Source organism: Eptatretus burgeri, chromosome 14 (genome assembly GCF_056783735.1).
Source record: "Eptatretus burgeri isolate ZD-2024b chromosome 14, Ebu_testis_v1, whole genome shotgun sequence".
Lineage (NCBI taxonomy): Eukaryota > Metazoa > Chordata > Myxini > Myxiniformes > Myxinidae > Eptatretus > Eptatretus burgeri.
Window position 1 is genome coordinate 25,618,268 of NC_140974.1, and position 20,753 is coordinate 25,639,020.

At 40.5% G+C, this 20,753-nt stretch overlaps 1 protein-coding gene across 2 annotated transcripts in view; it reads right to left on the reverse strand.

Annotated features, from left to right (window-relative positions):
• LOC147012823 (metal-response element-binding transcription factor 2-like) overlaps positions 1-20,650 on the reverse strand; it is a 35,775-nt gene extending 15,125 nt beyond the window's left edge. For both annotated transcript variants that reach the window (XM_085854080.1, XM_085854079.1), the window contains exons 1-2: positions 20,551-20,650; positions 14,507-14,695 (exon numbers count right to left, since the gene is read on the reverse strand). In XM_085854080.1, the coding sequence (XP_085710206.1) occupies positions 14,507-14,674 (168 nt within the window). In that variant the 5' untranslated portion in view covers positions 14,675-14,695; positions 20,551-20,650. The remainder of the gene's footprint in view (positions 1-14,506; positions 14,696-20,550) is intronic.
• Between the last annotated feature and the right edge of the window lie 103 nt (positions 20,651-20,753).

Here is a 20,753-nt window from a genome sequence, read left to right on the forward strand (position 1 = left end):
TCCCAGACCCGGAATAGATGCTCTAACCATTACACCACTGACTGGTTGTGGAGTTGTGGTGAAAACATACCATTCTATCAACCTGCAGGTACACGAGGTTGCGTAGTTTCTGAGTTTTATGGAATTATGGTGGTGTGATTGGAAGAGTGCCTGAGTTTTTGTCGTTTACAGACGATGTACAGTTATAGCAAGTTGTAAACATTTACAGTTTACAGACGGTGTAAAGTGGAAAATGTTACATTTGAAAAATCGGGGCGTCGTAGAGGTAGAGGGACAGAGACTTCCAGATGGGCGTGGGATGCTTGGACCCACCCCCTTGGAAGAGTCTTGGGAAGAGACTTGAGAGACCAAATATAGGATTTTGGAAAAGGAATTTACGCTTTGCTTCTCAGTAAAGACATGAGTTGATGATAAATGGGGTTTCTGGGACTTCCATTCAAATGAATGGGGGAAAAGGGAAAAAACTTTCTGACTCAAGCACCAAAAGCCCAAAATAGGAGACTGATTTTCTTCCCAACTATCCCCTTCCCTCCCATACAAGCAAATGTAAAATTGAGACTGATTAAAGCACTTCTTCCCTTTCATATTTTCATTCCACTGAAAGAGCGAACCAATGAACATTTGTCCATGTTCTACTTCAGGGAATAACTTAATTTTCTTATAACATTAATTTCCATCTAGTATATTCACTTTATCTCTTCAAGCACGAAAGAAAGGACTATCCCTCCTTCGGTTTTGTAAAATGGGGAAGTGCTTTTAAGAGCACAGTCGTGCCGTGAAAATGAGGAAGTATTCTGTGCCCATGTCTCTCATGGTTATATCTTAAATCATCAGAACACTAACAGAACAATGTTTAGCTAAAAACAGCTTTTAAATGGCGGTTTTATCAAAATCATTCAAAGCAAGATGTTTTATTTTCGTGTTAAAATGAGTCAGTCTGGAGTCAGCCAAGATGACTCACCGAACCAAGCCAAAAAAATTCCGAAGTCATTTCCTATGTGGAACACACCCTGGAAAAACCATTGTTGTGTAATTTCCCATGAAGTCATCAAGTTGCTTATTTAAACCAACTTGTGCGCCGAGCGTGTTCTATTTCGAAAATGGAGTGTTCAGATTATTACTACAACCTTGCAGATCAATCGTTTTCACAAGATGACAGGTGAGATCCTCAACCCAATTCATTATTTGTTGTTTTATACAGAATTAAATCACTATACAACCAATAATTATTGTATGTCTTTTTCTAACAGGTTGTCCCCAATAAGAACATCGTTGATAATTGATGTTGAAAATTAGTTATTTGAATTACACGACGATAAAAATGAATGACTTCCTTGAAGACATTTATTCATTTCAAAAATAATTGAATGATATTTTTCTTGAATGACAAGAAATTCTCTCACATCCTTTGATCTTGAATGACCCGAGTCCAAGGTGAGAAATTATCGCTCTGTCTCTGACCCTGTGTGCGCGTGTCTGTGTGCGCGTGTCTGTGTGCGCGTGTCTGTGTGCGCGTGTCTGTGTGCGCGTGTCTGTGTGCGCGTGTCTGTGTGCGCGTGTCTGTGTGCGCGTGTCTGTGTGCGCGTGTCTGTGTGCGCGTGTCTGTGTGCGCGTGTCTGTGTGCGCGTGTCTGTGTGCGCGTGTCTGTGTGCGCGTGTCTGTGTGCGCGTGTCTGTGTGCGCGTGTCTGTGTGCGCGTGTCTGTGTGCGCGTGTCTGTGTGCGCGTGTCTGTGTGCGCGTGTCTGCGTGCGCGTGTCTGCGTGCGCGTGTCTGCGTGCGCGTGTCTGCGTGCGCGTGTCTGCGTGCGCGTGTCTGCGTGCGCGTGTCTGCGTGCGCGTGTCTGCGTGCGCGTGTCTGCGTGCGCGCGTCTGCGTGCGCGCGTCTGCGTGCGCGCGTCTGCGTGCGCGCGTCTGCGTGCGCGCGTCTGCGTGCGCGCGTCTGCGTGCGCGCGTCTGCGTGCGCGCGTCTGCGTGCGCGCGTCTGCGTGCGCGCGTCTGCGTGCGCGCGTCTGCGTGCGCGCGTCTGCGTGCGTGTGTGTCTGCGTGCGTGTGTGTCTGCGTGCGTGCGTGCGTGCGTGCGTGCGTGCGTGCGTGCGTGCGTGCGTGCGCGCGCGTGCGCGCGTCTGTGCGCGCGTCTGTGCGTCTGTGCGTCTGTGCGTCTGTGCGTCTGTGCGTCTGTGCGTCTGTGCGTCTGTGCGTCTGTGCGTCTGTGCGTCTGTGCGTCTGTGCGTCTGTGTGTCTGTGTGTCTGTGTGTCTGTGTGTCTGTGTGTCTGTGTCTGTGTCTGTGTGTGTGTGTCTGTGTGTGTGTGTCTCTGTGTGTGTCTGTGTGTGTGTCTGTGTGTGTGTGTCTGTGTGTGTGTGTCTGTGTGTGTGTGTGTGTCTGTCTGTGTCTGTGTGTGTGTCTGTGTCTGTGTGTGTGTCTGTGTGTGTGTCTGTGTGTGTGTCTGTGTGTGTGTGTCTGTGTGTGTGTGTCTGTGTGTGTGTCTGTGTGTGTGTGTGTGTGTGTGTCTGTGTGTGTGTGTGTGTGTGTGTGTGTGAGTGTGTGTGTGTGAGTCTGTCTGTGTGAGTGTCTGTGTGTGAGTCTGTGTGTGTGTCTGTGTGGGTGTCTGTGTGTGTGTGTGTCTGTGTGTGTGTGTGTTTGTGTGTATTTGTGTGTGTCTGTGTGTGTTTGTGTCTGTGTGTCTGTCTGTGTGTGTGTGTGACTGTGCGTGTGTGTCTGTGTGTGTGGCTGTGTGTCTGTCTGTGTGTGTGTCTGTCTGTGTGTGTGTCTGTCTGTGTGTGTGTGTCTGTGTGTGTGTCTGTGTGTGTGTGTGTGTCTGTGTGTGTGTGTGTGTCTGTGTGTGTGTCTGTGTGTGTGTGTCTGTGTGTGTGTGTCTGTGTGTGTGTGTCTGTGTGTGTGTGTCTGTGTGTGTGTGTCTGTGTGTGTGTGTCTGTGTGTGTGTGTCTGTGTGTGTGTGTCTGTGTGTGTGTCTGTGTGTGTGTGTCTGTGTGTGTGTGTCTGTGTGTGTGTGTCTGTGTGTGTGTCTGTGTGTGTGTGTGTGTGTGTGTCTGTGTGTGTGTGTGTGTGTGTCTGTGTGTGTGTGTGTCTGTGTGTGTGTCTGTGTGCGCGTGTGTGTGTGTCTGTGTGTGTGTGTGTCTGTGTGTGTGTGTGTCTGTGTGTGTGTGTGTCTGTGTGTGTGTGTGTCTGTGTGTGTGTGTGTCTGTGTGTGTGTGTGTCTGTGTGTGTGTGTGTCTGTGTCTGTGTCAGTCTTTGACAATTTTTTTTTTAATTTTTAGTTTAAACACCTGTCTGGATGAACCAAACACACAACTTAATCTTCTGGAGGAATCTGGCATGACACTATCTTCTGGAGGAATCTGAGATGACACTATCTTCTGGAGGTAAATGTTATATTTATTAATATCATAATATAATAATCTTTATATACCCTAATTGTTCTTTCCTCTTTGTTTTGAACAGAATATGTTGATCGAGTTTCATTACCAAAACAAACCATCAGACTGCTGCGAAAGAAGATTTTGTTCAATGTTATTACTTTTGTTTCATTATAAATGCTTTCCTTATAACTATCTGATTTTGAATTACAAGAAAAGAATAAAAGAGATGTAAAGGGGAAGGGGGGGGGGGTAGGTGCACTCCCCCAACGACCCACCACCCCCTCATCCCTCCCCCCTCTCCGTGTGTGGGAAAGGGTGGGGGGTGGGATGAGGGGATGGTGGGCCAAAGGTGGGGGTGCACAGGGGGGTGGGGCTTGTGTGGATGGGTGGAGCTTGTGTGGGTGGGTGGGGCTTGTGTGGGTGGGTGGGGCTTGTGTGGGTGGGTGGGGCTTGTGTGGGTGGGTGGGGCTTGTGTGGGTGGGTGGGGCTTGCGTGGAGCAATTTTTTTAAATTAAAAAACGTGTGTGGGGAACTAATTAACTAATCACTAATTATGTGGATATGATGGATGTGGATGTGGCTTGTGTGGGCGGTGTTTGCGTGCGTGGGGCTTGTGTGGATGTGGCTTTTGTGGGTGGGATTTGTGTGGGCGTAGTCAAAAAGGGGCAGAGTTAAAAAGGGGTGGAGTCAATTTTAGAAAAAAAAAAATTCTTTTTACTATCTTTATCTTTTGTAATTCCTGTGAATAAAATGAACCTAAAATCTCTTCCCCTTCTAAATCATATACCTTATAAGTCCAAGGAACTGACTATTACATCAACGATTTAAAAAAGTTCATTTGTCCATCGCTTAGTATAACCTTTTTCAAAATGAGATTTCTACCTGTATATTCTTACGATATCACCAACTTTGAACTTAGGCTTTCTGACATTAATCTCTTTTTCATATTCTAATTTTGTAAATGTTTCTGATGGTTTAGTATTCGTTGAGGTGTGAATCGTATCTTTATACTTATCTACAATGTCCTGAATTAAAGACAACCATTGTTGAAAACCGAGTTGAGTGAATTTTTTATATAGTCTCTCTTTTAAAGTGCGATTGAATCACTCAATAACAACTGCATTTCCTTCATTAAAGGTGCTGTATAATATAATGTTGTTATTTTAAAGAAAATTCATAAATGTTTTGTTGTAGAACTCTGTACCCTCATCAGTCCACAATTTTTTAGGTTTTCTCTTGCTTTTATTGAATATCTGTTGGAAAACTAACATAAGAGTACAGTATTACCTGTTTTGTTTTTCAAAGGAACAACCCACGCATATCTACTCCTCAAATCAATAACGGTTAAAGCATACTTGTACCCCTTATCATTATTGAGTTCAATCAAATCAGCGGACCAGATATAATCAACTTCCTTGGAATAAACCTTCCTTCTATGAAACTTTGTGATTATTGGTTTATGTAATTCATCAGCTAACTGCTCTTCAATCTTAATGACATCATAAGAGCCTATACGTTTTTTGAATTTCCAAGCCCAAGTTTCAATTTAGCAATGATCATCTTCTTCACGATGAACCTATCAACTTTTTCTCTCAAGGTTGGATTTTGTATCAGAGACAAATTATACAACATTTCTCTATCGGCTTCATGCTTTTCTTCTAAAGTTGTGGTATTCCCATAATCAATATCGTGCCTCATGCACACTTCATAAACACTATTGATAGGTTTGCTGCATGGTTTAGGATTGTCAGCCTCATCTAGTCTTTTATTCAAGTATGTTCCTGGACCACAGAAAGGATACCCTGGTAGATGTAATTCCCCTGGTATTTCAGTAGTTGTAAATTTACTTCCTGATAAAAACTTTTGTATATCTCCCCCACATTTGTGTTTGGAGATGAATTTACTTTTGAGCCACACACCGAACATATGCCTTTTTGTATAACCCTGTCATTTTTACTTTTAAAATATGAGATTTTTTAGTATTAGTTTTCTTTTTCATTTGAGACAGTAACTCATTTATTTATGAGAAAAATTCCGAGAGTACGAAAACCTTTTTAGTTTCCAACATGCACATTTGAATCTTAATTTTTAAGACATAAAGAATCCTCAGAAATGCCTTCACTCTCTCCTCCATTTATTTAAGAAAAAAAAATGTAAAACTTTAATTAAAGTCAATCACACCAACATCATCAATAATATAATCTTTTCCTTCTCTCTTCTTTATCTCCACTTTCTCATTTATATCTTCTCCCTGAAATCGATGTTAATACTGTTGACGGAAATATTTCTAATAGACTTGTCAATTCTTTGTTTTCCTCCTCAGTGCGTTGAGATTTATTTATTTTCTGTTATACCTTCGATCATTTTTAAATCTCACTGGTTTCCATATTTTTATATTTATTCATTCTCCCTCTTTCCTCCCTCTCTCTTCTCCTTCTCCTCCTTCTCTCTTACCTCCCTCTCCTCCTTCTTCTCCCTTGTCTCAGTTTCTTCAACTCCTTCCTCATCCCTTACTATCCTTGAACCACTTTCACCCCATAGAATATCATACATATATTCATCTGGATTCTGCGATACTCTTGAATCCACAATTATTTTTCTCATAATAGGAAACCAATAAGATTTGTTAATGATTTCTAAAAGAGTTTTATATTTCATCACCTTTAGAAGTTCATTTTTATTTCATATTTGAATCAAATCTCTATTTGTGGGTTTTTTAACATCAGTATAAGGCCAGCTTTTAATTGAAAATTGCCCGTGTCTATGTTCCAATTCATAAGGAATGTAAAATCGAACACCCTTTTCTTGTAGGTATCCTTGAATGCAAAAATTATAATTTTCTTGAAGTCTTCTTGCTGTCATTTATGTATTAGAAATATATGACAAATTAATATGATGACACTTAATACTGTTGTGGAGCCGGGTGTCGGCAGCGAGCACGACCGCGAGGTGGAGCAGTAGTGTCGGCTCCACCAAACACCCGGAATCTAGATAGTGATTCTCGGAGAACTCCGAAAGGCACGGGTCCCTTACAGGACCGTGAATCGCCAATAATTCGGCCGCGTGGAATAGGGTTAATTGCCAACTTCAATATACCTAAGTATCCACGCGGCAAAGCTACCGGGGAATTCACACCCTCGGCAGGTCTCGAGCGGAACGAGCCATTATCATGCTCTAACCGTGCGTAACCCGAGCGGATGGTTACCAAGACCCGTCAGACCAAATGCACAATTTGCCGCTTCCCAATTTCCAAACACACACAGTGCTAAGCCAACGAAAGAAACACAGAAACGAGCTGATACATTCAACAATAGGGGTATTTATTTTACAATGGGGGGGGGGGGAAACACACAAAGAGCAGAGTTATCACGACTATAGCAAGGCAAATAATGTACAAGGAACACAGGCACTTATCAGTTCTACTTGGACAAGACAGGCCCGCATACCCGGGTCTTTATTCAAGGTTTCCAGCTTGAGGAAAGGTGAGCTGGAGACCAGAGCGAGCTTGGACCTTCCCACCTCGGCGGCCCTCGACAATCTGGCTCGGCGGGACTTGAACCTGCAACTCGATGCCGCTGCAAGCACCGGGTACGGAGGGCAGCGTCGGGCTCCAGCACGCTCCTCCGGCACGTGACGAGACCAGAGCCAGCGACAAGACGAGACCAGAAGCGAGATGACCATGCTGTCCCGTCTATTTCTTCTCTCCCTCTCTCGTGTCGGGGGCGGGGGGAACGCATCTCACCTCTCCGCACCCCTCATTCGCCGGGGGAAATCGGTCGTCTCTCCATGATTGGTCGGGGGGGGGGGCGTGTCGGGGCGTCTCGATCCCCCGCCCCCCGAAGAGTCTCTGCTTCTCTTGGAGCTCGCTCTGCGCCCATTGGCTGAAAGGCGGCAAACGCGCACACACCCTTCCGGTTGGCCGAAGCGTGGAGTCAGAACCTCGGTGACCGAGGGAACTCTGCCCACATGCGTGTTCGACACGCCATCGTGTGGGGAATGGTCCATGGTGTTGTTGTAAAAGCGAAGATGGGCGTTGTTGTTGGTGATGTAAAAATCCTAACTATGAAAATAACTCTGTAGTGCACGAACATTTAATTCCCATTGGACTCGGGCGGGACCCTAACAATAAACAGGTACTTACCAATATAACTGATCTATAGGACCAGGCTGTTGTGTGCACATGGCTGCCAGATTTGTAACAATACCACCCCATCTTTCTGTTGTAAAATCAGTTTGTATAATTATCCAATTTCCTTCCTTCTTTGTCATATAAACTATTGCTTCACAATCATACAATTTCCTATTCCCAAAATCGTGTATTTCTTGTTTGCTAATTGTGCTTCCACATATCTCCTGATTCTTACCTCGAGGATAATATTCTTCTTTACGAGACTGATAAAAATCGTGTAGGTCTTCTAGGTTGAATGAAAAAGACCAATTATATCCTAAATCACACACATTATACCTCCATTTCTCTATTCTCGTATTAACTATTCTTCCTTCTTTATAAAATTCAATACTAAGCAGATAATTGAATTTAATAAGAAAAGGTGAATGGTTTGTTGATCCAGGTGTTGTGGTTGTAAATTCTACTCCTTTAACAAAACGTGCCGTTTTATTTAAGGATATAATTATATTGTGGTAAATCACTTAATCTCACAAAGTTATTCGCGTCAGTCGTGCTTGGATAACACTGGTCAACAATTTTTTTACTTTCTGAATGTTGTCTAGATTTCTACAAGTGAATTAGGGTATTCTGGCACTGCTGAATCAGGAAATGGCATCCGTTTCTCTCAATCAGGTCAGGTTTTTGTGCTAAGTTGATTTGAAAAAATCAGATCTTGTGACAAAATCAATTACATTTTTGTGGCATTATCAGCTGATTTTTCTCAACACATATCATCCTAAACATGTTTTTAAGAAAAAAAAATGTTTTGCCAACAACATTTATTGATTACATGATAGAAACATCGATTACTGTCATCTGAATGGTGGGCATTGATAAAGGTAAGTACAAGTAAATTGCATGTTGCGTCACCACTGTTCAAACTTCAGGGCTTGAACTTCCGTTTCTTCGAACTCCTGGAATGTTCAGCGGCAGGGAGGTCTCTCTTCAGATTCCAACAGTAGTCAGCCATCATGACTGCGTCCCAGCGACCCTGATACCAGGTCTCCATCTCCTTCATGTCCTGATGGAATCTCTCCCCCTGCTCGTCACTCATTGAACCCAGGTTCTCAGGAAACCGGTTCATATGTGAAAATAGGTAGTGCATCTTGATGCTCATGTTGCAGCCCAGGTTTCTGAAAGCAGTCAGCATGTTGTTGACAAGTTCTGCGTAGTTTCTGGCCTTATTGTTGCCAAGAAAGTTCTTCACTACCAAAACAAATGTCTTCCACGCTTCCAGTTCCACTTCGTTCATTGAGTTTTTGAACTCTGGATCTCTGATGAGCTGACGGATCTGAGAACCATCAAAGATGCCAGCTTTCAACTTCTCCATGGTCAATCCTGGAAAAGCCTGGCACAAGTAAGTGAAGCAGTCACCATCTTTGTCCAGAGCCTTGGTGAACTGCTTGATTAAGCCGAGCTTGATGTGCAGCGGTGGGAAGAGTATTCTGTCTCTGTCCACCAGAGGGTCGTTGATGACGTTCCTTTCTTTGCATGGCACCAATTCCTCATGCACATGCCAGTCCTTCTTCGTGTAATGCTGAGCACAGTCCCTACTATCCCATATGCACAGAAAACATGGGTACTTGGTGAAGCCAGACTGTTGTCCCAACAAAAAGTTCACCATCTTCAGGTCAACACAAATAAACCACTTATGCTGATCATAACCAATTTTCTCCAGCACGTACTTCACCGCTTCATACTTCTCCTTCAGTGTAGTCGAGTGAGCGATGGGTACAGAGGCAAACTGGTTGCCGTTGTGTAGCAGAACACATTTCAGTGATCGCTTGCTGCTGTCAATGAACAGTCTCCAATCTTTGGGTTCGTACTGTGGCACTCCAAGCTTGAGCAGAAGCGCATGTCATAAATTGGCGCATGTAGGTATTGTACATTCTTCAGAGTTCGTTATTTCAAGAAATACAACTTTTTTGTATCACATTATTACAAAATCTGCCCCATTAACTTTAGTTTTGATCCACGAACTTTATGCTTTGCCTCACCAATTTTTGAAAGATTTTGAGGTTTTATGACTTCAAACTGATCCCTTTTCGACATAATCACCCAGAACTATCGTACCTGAATACTTCTTGTCATTAAAATAATTATTTCCAATCAAAACAATTATTTGACATGACATTTTACCCCCACCAACTTCTTCTAAAATGCTCCACACATGCGTACATGTGAACAAAAATGTAAAAAAACGACATGTGGCCATATCTCAAAAACTTGACCTGATTGAACAAAACTAATGTGAGTTTTGGATTCAGCGCATCAGATTCGTCCTAAATCAGCTTAAAAAATGCAGACAACAAATTTGTTGTTGACCAGTGTAATTTATTAATTTACAAGCATTTTTCATATTAATATTTTTTGCTATCTGTCATTCAGCCTGTGCCTTTGTGTAATAATTTGATAAATCAATATCCAGTTCTTGGGATACACAAAAGATAGTACCAGCATGTCATTTATATTAGATTAAAAATAATGTCATTAAAATTTTTATTGAGTTGAAATAACACATAAAGACATAATTGACCACAACACTTGGAATTTAATTCTTGGACTTGAAATGTTTGATAAACACCATTCTGTAAGAATTTGATTACTTCAACAGGTGGTGGAAGACCAAAACTATCAAAATAATATTTGTCGACTATTAAAAATACAAACCCAATGAGAATCGTTCCCATTATTATCTTCTAAGTTCATAATAATATTCTTTGTATGTTGAGGCACGTTTGTTAATTCATCTCTCATACAAATAACCACATTATGAAATTTTAATTTCTTACAATATTTGATAAGTTCTAAATTTTATGTTGTATTCTTTCCAAATTGCTTAAACGACTCATGAATGCTCATTTATTTATTAGAAAGATATAATCCATTACCCCTTTTAGTTAATTTTACACCTGCTTGTGCGATAGAAGAAAGCATATCTCCAACTAACAATCTCGCTTTATCAGGCAGACTTTCAAGTTTTTCAGCAAAATGTACAATTACACCACTTCCACTAATTTGTTTCTCCAACTCTTTGTGATGTCTTTCCAATTCTTTTTGAGCCTGGAGTTGAGCTTTCCTTTCATTGGCAGTTTTCACCGCTGCTGAAATACCACCCGTCTCTGCTCCAGCCGCACTTAAACCAGCAAATATCTGGAGATATTTCTGCCATTCCTAACAGATCAAAACACATCTCATTCACAAAAACAATTCATACATCCCCCATAACCCATATCAGATTTTTTTTGACACATACAAGTTTATGGAAAGTCCATTATATAACTTAGCATCAAATATTAAAAACTTACCGAATCTTAAATCACATTTCTCAAATCAAGAAGAGATTGATCTCTTATCACAAAAGGGAATATATCCGCATGACTACATGGATTCATTTGAGAAGTTTAAAGAAACACAACTTACTTCAAGGGAAAGTTTCTAGAGCAAGTTGAATAAAACTCATATTTCCGATAGAGATTATACACAAGCTAAAAAGGTTTGGGAGAAGTTCAATATAAAGAATCTTAGAGAATATCATGATTTGTATCTTAAAACTGATGTATTGTTATTGGCTGATGTGTTTGAAACTTTTAGAACAGTCTGTCATAATAAAAATTCTTATGGATTAGACCCCGCTCACCATTACATGGCCCTGGGTTTGGCTTGGAGTGCTATGTTAAAAATGACAAAACAGAATTTGGAATTAATCAGTGATATAGATATGCTTTTAATGATAGAGAAGGCTAAAAGAGAGGGAATATCTCAAGTATATTCCAAGAGATATGCTAAAGCAAATAACAAATATCTTCCTGATTATAATAAGAATGAGGACAACTCTTACCTGATGTATTATGATGCTAACAATTTGTATGGGTGGGCGATGTCTCAATCTTTACCTGATGGAAAACTTAAATGGGTTCAAGAAAAACATTATGAAAAAGTTTTACAAGACATTGTTGTCTCCTCTCAAAAATAATTGGATGAAGCTGAAGTTGGATATTATTTTGAGGTTGATTTAAAATATCCAGAAGAACTTCATCACAAACATAAAGACCTACCTTATGCCCCTGATAAAGAAAGTCCAGGAAAAGAATGGTTTAGTGATTACCAACAGTCACTTAATATAAAAGGTAAATCTCCAGAAAAAAACTACTTACTACATTAAAAGATAAAGAAAGTTATGTTTTGCATCAAAGGAACTCGAGACAATATTTATCTGCTGGGTTGAGAGTGAGGAAAATTCATCGGATTTTGAAATTTAAACAAAGTCATTGGTTAAAGAAGTATATCGATTTTAATACAAAAAGGAGAACAGAAGCAAAAACCGATTTTGAGAAGGACTTTTATAAGTTAATGAATAATGCTGTATTTGGAAAGACTTTGGAAAATGTGAGGAATCGATGAAACACAAGACGTGCTACATCTTGGAAACAGGCTTCAAAGTTAATTAATAGACCAAGTTTTGAACGAGCGGAGGTGTTTTCAGAGAACTTTTGTGCTATTCATTTGAAAAAAAGAGAGTATTGAAATGGATAAACCTATTTATATGGGAACATCAATTCTTGACTTGTCAAAGCCGTTAATGTATGACTATTACTATAATAATTTAAAATCAAAGTATAAGGATAATGTGTCATTGTTATCTATGGATACAGATAGTTTTATATTAGAAATTAAGACAAGTGATGTATCTGAGGATATGATTGATAATATCGAAATATATGATACAAGTAATTATAAGTCAGGTGATGTGTTGTTTTCATGAAGGAATAAAAAGGTTATTGGTAAGTTTATAGATGAATTGGGTGGGAAGGTCAGAAGTGAATTTATAGGATTGAGATCAAAGTCTTATGCTTTTACGTATCTATCTATAATTCCAGCAATCGGTGTGTGTGTGTGTGTGTGTGTGTGTGTGTGTGTGTGTGTGTGTGTGTGTGTGTGTGTGTGTGTGTGTGTGTGTGTGTGTGTGTGTGTGTGTCTATATGTCTGTGACCGCTGTTTCTCGACAACCACTGGTCCGATCTAATTGACACTTGCCAGGTATATTGCTGGGGACCTGAGTACGTGCCTTTTCAAGGTTTGGTATTAATTGGACAAGTGGTTCCCAAGTTATGGCCATTTATTTACCAAACCAATGACAGAACATGTTGCTGCGTAGGCATGGGCGATGGGAAAGGGCGCCTTAGTTACCAATGACAGGACACATTGCTTGGCGTTTTGCACCCACAGTATCTATCTTCTATCTATCTATCTTTAATTCCAGCAATCTCTGTTTGTTTGCCTTTCAAAAGGTTTGAAATTAATCGGACAAGTGGTTCCCAAGTTATGGCCAAGTTAGAGCGCGTTCTCCATTACGGGTTAGAACGTACAGACTTCCGGACAGTGATGACTTACTTCTAATAATTTGTCGATTTCTTATGCGCATTTATAGATAAACACAATGCCCCAATCCAGTCGTCGTTTACGAGAGCGAAGGAACGGCCTGTGTGGTTTTGAAAGTTTTTTTTTTCTTTTCACATACGGCCACGCACATATGGCCACAACACGTACGGGCACGCGAGAGCGAAGGAACGGCCTGTGTGGTTGTTGTTTCTGGCACGCCGTTTGAAAGTTTTTTGTTTTTTTTTTGCACGTACGGCCACGCACTAGTATTAATAATAACAATGAAAGGTGTGATCAGAAGCTAAAGGGAATAAAGAAAAATATAATCAAGGAAACAATAAACTATAAACATTATGACAACTTTTTAACCTTAAAGAAGGAAGAGTACAGAAAAATGAATACAATAAGAAGTTATAAACATCAATTATATACAGAAGAGATAAATAAGAAAGCATTAGGAGCTTTTGATGATAAAAGATATATTTTAGAGAATGGAATCAATAGTCTCCCTTATGGTTATAAGTATAAGTGTTAAGATATTGGTTGGGGATTTTAACAGGCTACCACCCTCTTTTTAACGATTTATAAGTGATAGAACCAAGCAATAACCAAACCAAAGAGTGGAGATGTAATCAGCCTTGGTATTTAAATGGAAAACATAAAGAATGTGAGAAATATCAAATCAGTCTTATTGATGAAATAATCGGGGTAAAAGTAGATTAAAAAAATAAGTGGATAAATTTAATTACAAATAAGTTGGAGGATGTAAAGAAAAAAAACAAATATCCTTGAATGGACTGAAAACTTTGATGGTTATCAATTGAACAATGGAAAAACAATTAACTACAATCTCAAAATGATAAGTGGCTCAGGTCGTGGTCAAATAAGAGCATTAAGAGAAGTTTATCATTTCATTTTTGCTCAACAAAGACACTTATACCAAGAACCAAGTTCCAAGTTATTCTTTGTGAATATACTCGATGGAAATGAATGTTACAAGAAAATTAAGTTATTCCCTGAAGTAGAACATGGGCAAATATTCGTTGTTTCGCTCTTTGAGTGGAATGAAAATATGAAAGGGAAGAAGTGCTTTAATCAGTAAGTCTCAATCTTACATTTGCTTTTATGGGAGGGAAGGGGATAGGTGGGGAGAAAATCAGTCTCCTATTTTGGGCTTTTGGAGCTTGGGTCAGAAAGTTTTCCCCTTTTCCCCCATTCATTTGAATGGAAGTCCCAGAAACCCCATTTATCATCGACTGACAATGGCTTCTTCAATACCTGTTAAAAACGTGCAAAACGACTGTGATACTGTACTGTACCATAAGCTACTGCGTTTATCGTCAGGTCGGGAGTTGACCAAGATCAGACCTAGAATCGCTATTGCTCTAAAAAACATTTTACATAAATCCTTCCTCATGTAAATAAAAGACATAAAAAACAAGAAAAGATGCCAACTTTTATTTATTACGTCGGCACTTTGGGGGCACCCAAGTATCTACAAGCATGTGATGCGCCATGAGTGTTATTTTCATGTTGAGAGTGCTGGGAATAAGAGCAAACATGAAAGAAATGCCTCACCTTTTTCACAAGTCCCAAGTAAAACAGGCCATCTGACCAACGTGCCAGCACCTCCTGACCAGTCACAAACCTGGACTGCCCTTCCGTACCACCCCCTGGAGGCTCTGGTATGGACAAGAAGGAAAGGTCTGGGCTGTCCTCCTCAGCATTATCCATGGTATTCCTCATGTATGGTAAAACTACATCAGTCTGTTGAAACAACAACAATCTCACTTAATTGCTTTAATATTCAAAAAATATAAAGAACAAATTGGTCCAGTCAAACAGCGATTGGCTAAGTTAAGGTTGTTGTAACATCTACAATCAATGGAGCAGGTTTAGTGACGTCAGCAATTTGTGTGCCACCATCTTATTGGAGTCCAGAAAAAAACAAAGAAACAAGCCGATAGGCGATAAGCCGATAGGCGACATATAGGCGAAAGCCGATAGTTTTTTTCCGGACTCCAATAAGACTAAGGCGAATAGACGAAGGCAAATTTGAAATATGTAGATAAGAGAACACATCAGATGGCATTTTTGCCGTTCGTTGTTCCATCTAGGAACATGATGAGCAACTGTCCATTCATCATTTGTGTTCGATTCCCTAACCCTACGTTAAGGAATCCCAACGCGAACGTTGGGGTGAAAGCATGTAGTAATATAATTGCATACTCGTCATACAGTTTTTGACGGATCGGGCTGAAAATTTTTGACAAAGAGGTTGATTGTAGTGTGTGCGCATAAAAGCGCGGTAGCCGATTTTTGACTTTCAAAAAAAAATTTTTGGGGATTTTTTCAAAAATTTCAAAGTCCCATTGGTAGGCAACGGTGTCATCCATAGCAACGGTGCTCAAAAGCATAGAACTAGATCCTGGTATGAACCTACCAGTCAAGTTTCATCAAAATCGGTTGACTCCTCTGGCCTCCAGAGCTGTCCATTACATACAAACAGACAGACGGAAAACCTGAGAAAAACGGTAGTCTAGCGACCACCCAAAAAGGAAGGTCCATTCACAATTGGTTGAGTTATTGTGCTTTGTGTGCTTTCATGGCCAAACAATCGGGGTCAAAGCTTGTGCCGAAGCTGGGATATGTCAATACGCTGGACACTTTGTCTAGACAGTGGTAGTGTGATGGTTCTGCGAACTGTGACCCTGGGGGCAATGGTACACAGCATTTTGAGGTTCCAGAGATAGTTATTTCATTATTATTTGTTCCATAGTCCTTCCCTTATGTGTAATGGGTGAGATGGGTCAATATGCGGTCTGGGATTCGGTAGTTCCCCCCCCCCCCCATTCTTTCCCCATCTTAATTTCTTGCACTCAAATCTCTCTCACGCAAGCAAGCAAGCATGCCAAGCATAATTTGAATCATGCACCTCAATCCAACTGGCACATCACTCCAACCATCGCCGTACTCTACCCACAAATGCTACAACAATCAAGGTGCCATTCGTGTTACTCCATTTCAATGTAACATTACCCAAGCTTGCTGTGCATTCACTAATGCTCGACAATCACAACACCTCAACCACAGTGAACCACCGCACCAAACCACAATGTCTCCTCAACCACAGTCACCACAGATGCCCGCCATCGCATTTGGAGTAACGAGCACAAAGCACTGACAGCAGGCACCTCGGACCTGGACGTTCAGCTGTTTGTAACTCGAAATGCGAGTGTACGTTCATCACCATCTAACACCATATGGCTAGCCCTGATGCTCTGCTTAATTGTGCTTCCCACTGGGTGTTCAGCACACGTTTGCACCCTGGAGAGCGCAGCCAAAGACACTGGCGGCATGTTGAGAATGGAGATCCGCCGCATGGGGCATCTGGAAGTCAAATGGCAGCATCTTCATTGCTATGCCCTTGCGTGGGCGGTGCTGGGGTAATCGTGCGTTCACCAATGGGGGCGCTGTAAAACTCAGACACTCCGCTGTATGACCCGTTTGATCCACATCTCGGCTCTGCCCCCACCAAGTGACTATTTAAGTAATGCGTTCCAGATGCAGAGAGGATCTTTCTTGGCTTGGTCGGCAGTATGTGGCAAGAGGTGGAACGGTGCTTACAGGTTGTAGTGTATGGAACAAAGTTTGCGGAACGGAGCGCTGGCGAGCGAGTGATCCATGCGCGGTACCGAGCATATTCATTCGGGCCAAGCCGATAAAACATTTACACGCACAAATAATCTCACACATAAATAAACTGTCTTCTCACCCGTTCTGTCCCTCTTTTCCGTCTCGTCCACTGTGGACGTACAATATATCGGCGAGGGCAAGTCCCAACAAACCATTATTTTCAGAGCAACCCTACAGATATACACCTCTTTCCAGTTTCCTCCTTGAATCTCACCTGCACCTCATCCACACCCTCGGTCGCATCTCCTCAAATATGCATCGTAGACACAACCAGTATTCCTCCTCTTTTATCCCTCCTCAGTGTTTGGGCCACATGGGATTGTCAACCACACTTGGTGAGCAAAGAGGTCGAAACCACTTCATTCTCCCTGATCTACCGTTCCTCGAAATGACCCTGATGGCACCTATTTTGTTAGTAAGTAAGATTGTGCAAGTTTTAGCACGGTTTAGTTCTGCACTGTGTCTCTTTGCCTTACTGTATAATTGTATTTCTTTTGCCACACCACACCCATCTTGCACGTCCCTGCTGTATGAATCTTCCTTGTGTAAATAAACCCATTGTCTTGACTGTGCCACATACCTTTCCTCGCCCTTTAAAAAAAAGACAAATCGTTTGTTGTTGTCGTAATGCACCCAGCTCGTAGCATCCTTTCCTCAATCGATTTAGCATAGTCCACATGTATTGTTAGCCGAGTAGTTTTCCCCCACCGATTATCTCTGCACGTTAGCCGGTGCATACTATGCAGGTCCGTTTGGCTGCACCTGTTCAGGTAAGATAAGACGAGTACATATCGAGGCCGTGAGCCCACCTTGATCCTGCCAATCATACGGAAAGGGGTCATTCAGTGTCAAATCAGCCAAAAAAAAAGAAATTCTGCGGTGACCCCCTCAGATTTTCCTGAAAAAATTCTCAAAGCTACCTTAACATGTATGAGGAAGGTTTGCCAAGTTATAGCTAAAAATTCCAAGTGGTGTCCGAGATATGGCCCTACAAACACCCGAGGGGTGTTTCAATTCTGGCAGTCGCGAGTTGCAGATTTGTATCTGAAGCATTTTTGGAGGGCTCTAAATTAGAGTTTTACAAACAGTTCTGAAAATTCACACAAATGGTGTCTATTAGTGAGGCTTTCAGAATCTGACATCAAAAATGTTCGACTTAAAATACTTTTTAAGATAAGTACTCTCAAAAGTAGTGATTTGTAACATGCAGTCAAAAAAATTGGAGTTTTCAAATTGCAGCCAACAGTCAGTTTATTCATCATGAAGAATTTTGTTGCCCGATTTACATAATCTCGTGACTGGATCATTTACACAAGAAAACTGAAACCTTTTGGAGCAAAATCTTGGGTGCTATGGGTGTCTGAACTTTGCTCCAGACTCAACGACACTGAAATTTACCCTGGTTTTACCCCATGTTCACCATGTTGACAGTTACACAGCTCTTTTAAATTTTTGTCACTTAAAGACACATACATAGGCAAACTGTGGTAGAAAATTCAAGAGTTGTTCTCAATCCCTTCTATTTTTAAACGATTTTTATAAAGATTCACTATTTAAAAAAAAAACATGTTCAATGAAAGATCTAGAATAAAAGCAATCGGTGTGCTTTTGAAGTGGAAGCCATGTCAAGAATTCCTAAGCTGACACCACAATGAGCATGCAGTAGTGTTTCATGGTCAGAATAACTTTGTGGTTAATTTACTTTGGCTCAAAAATGTATTTTTCCAATTAAAAATGAGATGCTAACACTTATCTCAATCATGAAAAAAGGCACAATGTACAATGGTGCATTTTGTATGATATAAAAGTAATAAATATTTATAACATTATTAATCTCATATCATAGAATTAAATTTTTACATAACCATCAAATTTATACCAAGTAAATACTTGTGTAAACCTTTATATTCATGCAAAATATCATAAATGTGGGGTTTGAAGTTTTGAAGTAATTTACAAAAAAGGAATCAATTTCTAATGATTCTGCAGTTCCAAAAGCTACTTTTTAAAATAATTTTTTTACTAACAAACATATAGAAAAAATAAAGACATTGTAAGGAGGTATGACTTAAGTGGAATCTAATAATATATAAATCAGTTTAGTAAAGCTTAAAGAAGTGTACCAAAATAATTTCCAAAGTTAGGCATGAAGCACAACTCTATCTTATTTAGATAAGATTTAACCAAATACACAGCCCTGGAGTAACTACCAATGCTCATTGTTACATTTTATTATATCCTGGCAATTATAAAACTAATCACTGTTCACTTTGTACAATGGATCCAGGTACATTTGTCCAAACAATTTGATATGAAATTATGAAAAAAAAAAGTTAAATCAGATATTGTACCTACATTTACAAATGGATGTAGACTTTCATACAATGTTCACCAAGTATATAAACAATTAGATATGCAAATGAATATTTATAATGGTGATTATTATGATCACATTATGTCTGAATTTGTAGTTGAGATTGACAGGCGGCCTTAAACTAAAATATCCTTTAAAAAAATGAGCCAAATTAAAGTAACCACATACTTGTTCTGACCAAAAACACAACAATTTGATCATTGTGGTGCCAACTTATGAATGTTTGGCATGGCTTCCACTTCAAAAGCACACCTATTGCTTTTATTCTACATCTTTCATCGAACATGTTTTTTTTAAAATAGTGGGCCTTTATAAAAATCGTTTAAAAATAGAAGGGATTGAGAACAACTCTTGAATTTTCTACCACAGTTTGCCTATGTATGTGTCTTTAAGTGACAAAAATTTAAAAGAGCTGTGTAACTGTCAACATGGTGAACACTTGGGGTAAAACCGGGGTAAATTTCAGTGTCGTTGAGTCTTGAGCAAAGTTCAGACACCTATAGCACCCAGGATTTTGCTCCAAAAGGTTTCAGTTTTCTTGTGTAAATGATCCAGTCATGAGATCATGTAAATCAGGCAACAAAATTCTTCATGATGAATAAACTGACTGTTGGCTGCAATTTGAAAACTCCAATTTTTTTTGACTGCATGTTACAAATCACTACTTTTGAGAGTACTTATCTTAAAAAGTATTTTAAGTGGAACATTTTTTATGTCAGATTCTGAAAGCCTCATTAATAGACACCATTTGTGTGAATTTTCAGAACCCTGTTTGTAAAACTCTGGAATTTAGAGCACTCCAAAAATTTTTCAGATACAAATCTGCAGCTCGCGACTGCCAGAATTGAAACACCCCAGGGTGTTTGTAGGGCCATATCTCGGACACTACTTGGAATTTTGAGCTATAACTTGGCAAATCTTCCTCATATATGTTAAGGTAACTTTGAGAATTTTTTCAGAAAAATCTGAGGGGGTCACCGCAACGCCCGGCTGAAATGACACGGAATGACTGAAGGGTAACACACGAAGTCGTGAGAACACTGCCAGGACCGACAGTACCAATCGGTGTTTGTGGTTGACTCGCAACCTCCCGGGTGGTCTCAGGACCCGACGTTCGGGAGGAACCCCAAGCGCTTCCCCCCTCACGGCGAACCTCTAACCCGGGTCCGCAACAATATTACAACAATACAGGTTTAAAGGCATAACAGACCCTCATGAACTTCCGAATACAAAATGGTCCAGAAGCGAGACAAACCTTGCAACCATTTTATATCCACATTTAGTAAATTATCTTATGTTTACACGATGCCACTCCAGACAGCCTTGTGGAGGAATGCTCGACGACAAAACGTCAAAAGGCTTGATTTGTCTGTGTTCTTGCTCACTTCCTTGTACAGTACAGAATGAAAATGGGAAAGCAAAACTGTCGTTGCAATGCAACAACGCCTCTGTAACGCCCGCAACTCCGACCTTACACCGCAGGGACACAAAACAAAGCAACGTCGATGCGTTTATTTTCTCGCTTGTTCAATTCATTGATGATTGAACTCACCAAAACCACCGTCGTATCTTTCGCGCCAAAAGAACGCCTTTACCAGGACGCGGAAGTGACGTGCCACGAATACCGGAAATGACGTGACACGCAGAAATTCAAAGTCAAAATGCGATAAAAATGTGATAAAAACACAATTATATAACGTATGTAAATTCTCGTTTCAGTTGATTATTTAAATAGATTAAACCTGAGGGGTTATC